Raw genomic sequence first — 6,311 nt, 5'->3', positions numbered from 1 at the left:
GCTCTTTGACAGAAAGGAATAAGAGGAAAAAATGAAGAGAGAATAACAAAAAAAAAAAATGGAAAGAGAAAAACTGTGTAGAGTTCAGTAGGATGACACATACATATATACATTCATTACAACACTCACATATGTTTTCTTTTTGTACCATGAGAGAGAGAGAGAGAGAGAGAGAGAGAAAGAGAGAGAGAGAGAGAAAGAGAGAGAGAAGCACTATAGGTGATGACAAGAAGAGTAATTCCCTGATCCTAAGCATGGTATAAATAAATTACAAATAGATAAAGCTGATAGGTTCCATACTCATGAATATTTGAAATATTTTATTTAAGGTAAAGAGTACATCATAGAGATAGATCTGCAGATCTATCAATAATTCAAATTTTAATTGAAATAGGTTATAGATCAATAAATTTCTTTTATATAAAACCAACTCATCTTTCCCAACCAAAATAGAATTTAATGTTAGTTTTATTGAAACAGAAAATTCTTTGGCACTAAACTTACCTACGTTCTACAGCTGCAAACCTGAAAGGAAAAGCAAATAGATTCAGGTTAATACACTATCATCAAAGAAATCAATGTGTGTGTGTGTGTGTGTGTGTGCTGCTATACATATCAAAGGAATAGTCTTAAACTACTCCATCCCTGAGCATGAACCAACAAAATCTTAAAACTTCAAAATTCTTGCAAATGGTAGCCCCCCCCCCTCATCTCCCTGATGGACTTATTTCTACAGCATGGTCTCACTTGCAAAGCTTTGCCAAAATTACATTGCAAAGTCTAAGTGTTATCATTGTTTGTTTTAGCTGACATTGCCACCACTCTTATCATTATAATCCAACATTCCTTCTTTTACAGATCACTCTTTTATTGACATCTATTGCCATCTGGATTATTGAATCTAAATTCTCTTTTGCCGGGATCTTACCCTTCTTTATGGCTACCCATCACTCCTTCTCCCAGGCACAGCCATCACAATCTCTTGTCATCAGCCATTTCTATGATTAACCATCACATGCACTCTCTCCCTTACCAGCTAACCATCAGAGGCTGTTGTTGAATGAGGAGTTGTTGAATGAGGAGATGTTAACAAAAACTTACTGAAATTCAAGTTGAGATTTTATCATGTCCATTTTCTTTAATGTCTGCAAGGAGAATCAAAACATGTTAAATGTGAGAAAGAAAAAAGACAAAACGAAGTCAATAGCATTTCGGTTCTGATAAAATACCACACTGAAGGAACAGTATTTTCTCTCTTTACTTTGTAAGGTTATTGATGAAAAAAAGTTAAGTTAATGCTTAATTTATGAAGTATCAAAAAGCTTACGAGAAATAAATAATTAGTACTGAATAAACAATGTTAGTCAGTGATTAATTGTATCTTCATTGTTCAAGTAAGCATGGAAGACAACTCTGGAAATAATTCAGTCTTATTCTGACCTCATCAGTGAAGAATAGCTGTTATAGTGCTTGCTGAAGTTGCAAGTGAATTGCTAAGTAATAATATAACATCCGAAAACTGCTAATCAAATATAAAAAATTGTACTCTGCTGCACAAGAACGTAGAAAAATTTATGAATTCTTCAGAAAGTAAAACACTTCCTAAATAATTCACACACTAAGAAGTTATTAATCATGTTAAAATTATGTATCTCTGTAATCCTAGTTGTGTTCATTAGTTGCTTATGTTATCTCAACTGGAAGGTGCAGTGGTTTATATAGCCTTGTTAGAAAATGGCAAAAGGACTGGACTATGTCCCTGACTACATTTAGTCTTGTCCCTCTATAATTTGTGAGCTACATTCCACATTTATTAATCATCATTTACTTTTACAGACCTTGATTTACCTGTGCAGAATGTAACTAAGATTGTCCAGGAATGGAAATTTCTCTCATATATTTCACACCCCAAAATTAAAACTGTTCAAAAGGTATTCAAGGTATTATAAACATTTCCATTTACATTATAAGGGAGCATGGAAAATGACTATTATAAATAATAAAGATGATAAGGACAAGTATAGCTTACCTTTAATCAACTAGAATTTGGAGTCATAAAACTGCAATAATAAACTACATGCAATAACAAATTTAGTCAGTTCTACTTAATCATCAGTACTGTTGTCATTAGATGGCAAATTGGAAGAGGCATTAGAATATTACTTTGTGATATATTTCTACGATACATCCTATTGTTCTGTGATATTTAGCAGCATCAGGTTTGTTATATTATAGTATTTAGTTTGGTCCCACTGAGTTTCTGCAACTGAATTGTTTATAACATCAATAAATACTAGAAATATATTGGTGTTTATTCTAACTTTCTTTGTTCTGAGTTCAAATTCCGACAAGGTCAATTTCCATCATTTCGTAGATAATTAAAAAAGTATCAAGCCAGGGATTGGTGGAACTGTTAAAGCATTAGACAAGATGTCTTGCAGTAAGTGTACATCTACACAACAATTCAGTTGGTTCTTTCCTCCTCTCATCCCCAATATTCATTCAATACTACCCATTATGTGCATCAGGATGTTGGCAATTCGGAATTCTCTGCAGCTATTCACTTGCAACATTTTGGAAAGAACATTGACCATTCCTATCTCACTAGTCTTGGAGAGTTTATAAAAGTTGTTAACAAAAACTTTCCTTTCCCTTTAGACCAAATAAAGGATACTAGTTTGAATCCAGTCTTGTACCATGTACACATTCAGGAGTAAGAAACTTGATACAGATCAGATGTCAAACTGATTGTAACAATGTTCATCTCTAAAGGCAAGAGAGGTTAATAGTCCAAAAAACTGTAATCTAATTAATAATAACTTTTAATCAGCTAAATACGTAAATATGTAATGTATACATTCAGTTGAAACTGGTGGGTGTAATATGAAACAACAACAAATAATGTTGTATTATATAGAAGTATTACATCTACAACTTACCTCTAAAGAATTGTTGATGGTGTTTTCTTGGAAAGCAAAATTTTTTGCTGCTTGAGCAAGGAGCTGAAATTTAAAAAATCCAAATGTCTATATATAATTGTATGTTTGTATGTGTGCATGTGTGTATAAACATATGCACATGTATATCAATTGTAGGTCTATATGCATGTATATGATAGTGGTACACTCATTCCCACTGCTGGTGAGAAGAAAGAGGCATAGAAATACTACTATGAAGAGAATATATAGAAGAAAGAGGGACGGACTACCCCGAAGGAGACTCAAAAGAAGAACTGCCTATTAAGGTGGATTACAACAATAGAAAAAATACATTAAGGATATGAAAGGTAGAGAAAACAGCAGAATCCTGAGGTTAATTGTCAAGATATTGAAAATATTTGATAAAGACACACACTCATTATTCATATTGTCGATCAGGTAGGACAGAGAGGCGTTTTTCCTAAGGACTAGCAGAGTATCATCAAGAACAACTGCTAAAGACAAAACTGATTGAGAAAGCAGCAACAACAGAGGTGTTAGCTTGATGGAAATCAATTTATGAAAGAAGTAAGGAGGAGTTATAGCACAGTTAATTAGGAAGAAAATTAGCTTAGCTGAGATGTTGTCTGAAGTTTGTGCAACATATGAGCAGTGACGGACTGGGTCTAAAAATATTGGTTGCCAGAAGACTAAGGGGGGGGGGCACCCACAACAACAATGCTATCATTTAATTTTTGTTTTTTTGTTGTTAAAAGTATTCTTTTCAACTGTCTACAAACACAGCCAGGCTGAAATAATTAATGCATTCTTCCAGGAGTGTAATAAAAAAATTCTCAAACTTAAGGGGATGGGTCTTCATATATGGATTTCAATGGCGCAGGGGCCTACTTGCCAGTATGCCACTGCACATGAGTATCACCAACCATTGCTCTATTTTTAATGAGGTAAAGTTACAGAAGTGCTTAGCCACAAGCAAACCACTTTAACAAGCATTTGTCGACCTGAAAAATGCTTTTAACAAAGCACCACACTGTGCAGTTCGTTGGTTGTGGGGAGAATGGTGTGTAGATGAATGGCTTGCGTGAATGTTGCAAGCCATGTACAGCTATGCTGTTCATAAAGTGAAAGTTTAATCCAAGTTCAATCTGGAATTCTGCATGTAGAGCAGGTGAAGGTTGATCTTAGACTGATGACTCTCACAAAGGAAATGACAAAGAATCACTTGTTGTGATTCTTTATCATTTCCTGTGAAGATGGAACAAATCTGTCAACTTGTGCCACTACAGAAAAATAAATATAAAATGATGATGAAGATCACACACACACACACACACAGGTCTACCCACCTAGCCAGAGGGAAGGCACCATATGCAGGTTACAACAATGCAATGAAACAGTGTAGTCACATCCAATAGTCTGGTTGATACAGTGATAGTGATATATATATATATATATATATATATATATATATATATATATATATATATATACATGTTTGTGTGTGTGTGTGTGTGTATATATATATATACACACAATTATGCATTCATACATAAATGCATACTTTTCTACAGTTGTCTATATCTATACATAAACACACACACAAACAATGCCTTGAAGAATACATTGGTCAATTGTAAGTTTTTAAGAGCAAAACTGACTTTGAATAAAATTTGATAAAAATAAACTCCAAAAAATATTCTATGATGATAATCTAAAATAGAAAATGCATTTACATGATCCTCAGTTTAAACTGCTCTTTCTATTGGAAAAAAATAATTTTTAAAAAACCCACCAAAACCCCAGAATGTTAAATAAAAAAAGTATTATATTTCCATCAAATAAAATAAAATAATACTTTTATAGTTATCTCTATTTTTAAAATGGGAGAACTGAAATTAAGCGCAAATTTGGAATCAATATTAGCCAAAACAAAATTATAGCTGTTATTTTTATAGGTGAATACTTCAATAATCTTGCTATATATTTCTATTTTTAAAAAGGGCAGTGGATTAATTGGCTGAATTGTTGAGAATTGGGACAAAATGCCTTGCAGTATTTCTTAGTTCAAATCTAGTTGAGGTCAACTTTTTCTGCAGCCGATGGGTATTTATATTGTTTTAGATTTTAATTATTTCTGTGGGATGTTTTGGAACGTAACATCTGCGATAGTCGAGGAATTACTGTAGTATAGACCCCAGCTCGTTGGAGCGCATGATGTATTTCTGGAACAATAGTGATGCGGGTCACGGTCGTTTGTCCGACAACCTGCATGTCAGAGATCTGCTGGAGACGATCATTCTGATGCTAATCAACCAACCAAAGTTCACTAGATTTAATAAAATCTACATAGCCATCTTCTCTAACGGATATAGTATACTTGTGGACACACACACACTAAACGACAAGCAATCATATCTACAATTGTTTATAACCGGTTAATGGTCACCAATTAGTAATATGAAAGATCTGTGTCTTCACGTTTTGTCTGTTCGGCAACCAAATAGATTTCGTGAAATATAAGGAAGCTGCCGAAGGCATTAATTCTCATTAGACTTTTCGTAGATGATAAATTAATTCAACAGCTGAAAATATTTACGTAAATGGACTAGCAATTAAATGTATAATATTATTTTTAAATGCGTTGTTAGATAATTTTTTAACGTTCATAAACAACAAAATAAAATAAAAATATGAATGAGCCAACGTGAGAGCCTCTGCGTGGTCTTTCGAGCTGCTAGAAATAGAAGCGAAATTTCTTTCATATCAAATCCTATCATGACATTCTCTTTGAGGTATTGTATCTAGGAAAAAAAACACAGGAAAAGGATGGCCATGGCTGGAACACCATAGATTATCATTCTGTTGGATCAGGTATAAACGATATGACTGTACATCAGGTTGCAAATTCAGTAGAATGTTTAATAGCAGAGTTTTGAAGAATTTCTGGTGAAACAATGGTATACGGTAACAACAACAACAACAACAACAAAAGAAATAACAGAAAGGAGTTCCTTTTCTTTTTTTTACAGTAATACTTACCTCACTGGAATGAGAACCACGCACGATCTGTCTCGCAAGAGAACCGAGGTCATTCATGTTTCCTGAAATTTTATCATTTAACCGAGATTTTGTTTCCTGATTCCAATTAGCAGACGCCATAGCGAGGAGCTTTCACTGACATTACTGCAATCTTCATACAATATATATTAGATATGGCAACAACGTTTCGATTTAGTTTCGTTCTTTCACAACTACTTTCAAATGTATATGAATATATAAAAAAACTTTTAGTTGTGCCTTTTTGTCATTTTATACTATAAGTAATAGATAGATAAATAGATAGATAGATAGAGAGAGAGAGAGAGAGAAAGA

At 33.4% G+C, this 6,311-nt stretch overlaps 1 protein-coding gene across 1 annotated transcript in view; it reads right to left on the bottom strand.

Moving 5' to 3' along the window:
• LOC106868548 (BLOC-1-related complex subunit 7) overlaps nt 1–6,289 on the bottom strand; it is a 7,241-nt gene extending 952 nt beyond the window's left edge. The window contains exons 1-4 of the mRNA XM_014913854.2: nt 5,979–6,289; nt 2,940–3,002; nt 1,102–1,145; nt 505–525 (exon numbers count right to left, since the gene is read on the bottom strand). Of these exons, the coding sequence (XP_014769340.1) occupies nt 505–525; nt 1,102–1,145; nt 2,940–3,002; nt 5,979–6,098 (248 nt within the window). The 5' untranslated portion in view covers nt 6,099–6,289. The remainder of the gene's footprint in view (nt 1–504; nt 526–1,101; nt 1,146–2,939; nt 3,003–5,978) is intronic.
• Between the last annotated feature and the right edge of the window lie 22 nt (nt 6,290–6,311).

The sequence above is a fragment of the Octopus bimaculoides genome, chromosome 14 (assembly GCF_001194135.2).
Source record: "Octopus bimaculoides isolate UCB-OBI-ISO-001 chromosome 14, ASM119413v2, whole genome shotgun sequence".
Taxonomy (NCBI): Eukaryota; Metazoa; Mollusca; class Cephalopoda; order Octopoda; family Octopodidae; genus Octopus; species Octopus bimaculoides.
Note: the sequence above shows the minus strand (reverse complement) of the source record. Positions and strands in the feature narration are given on the sequence as shown.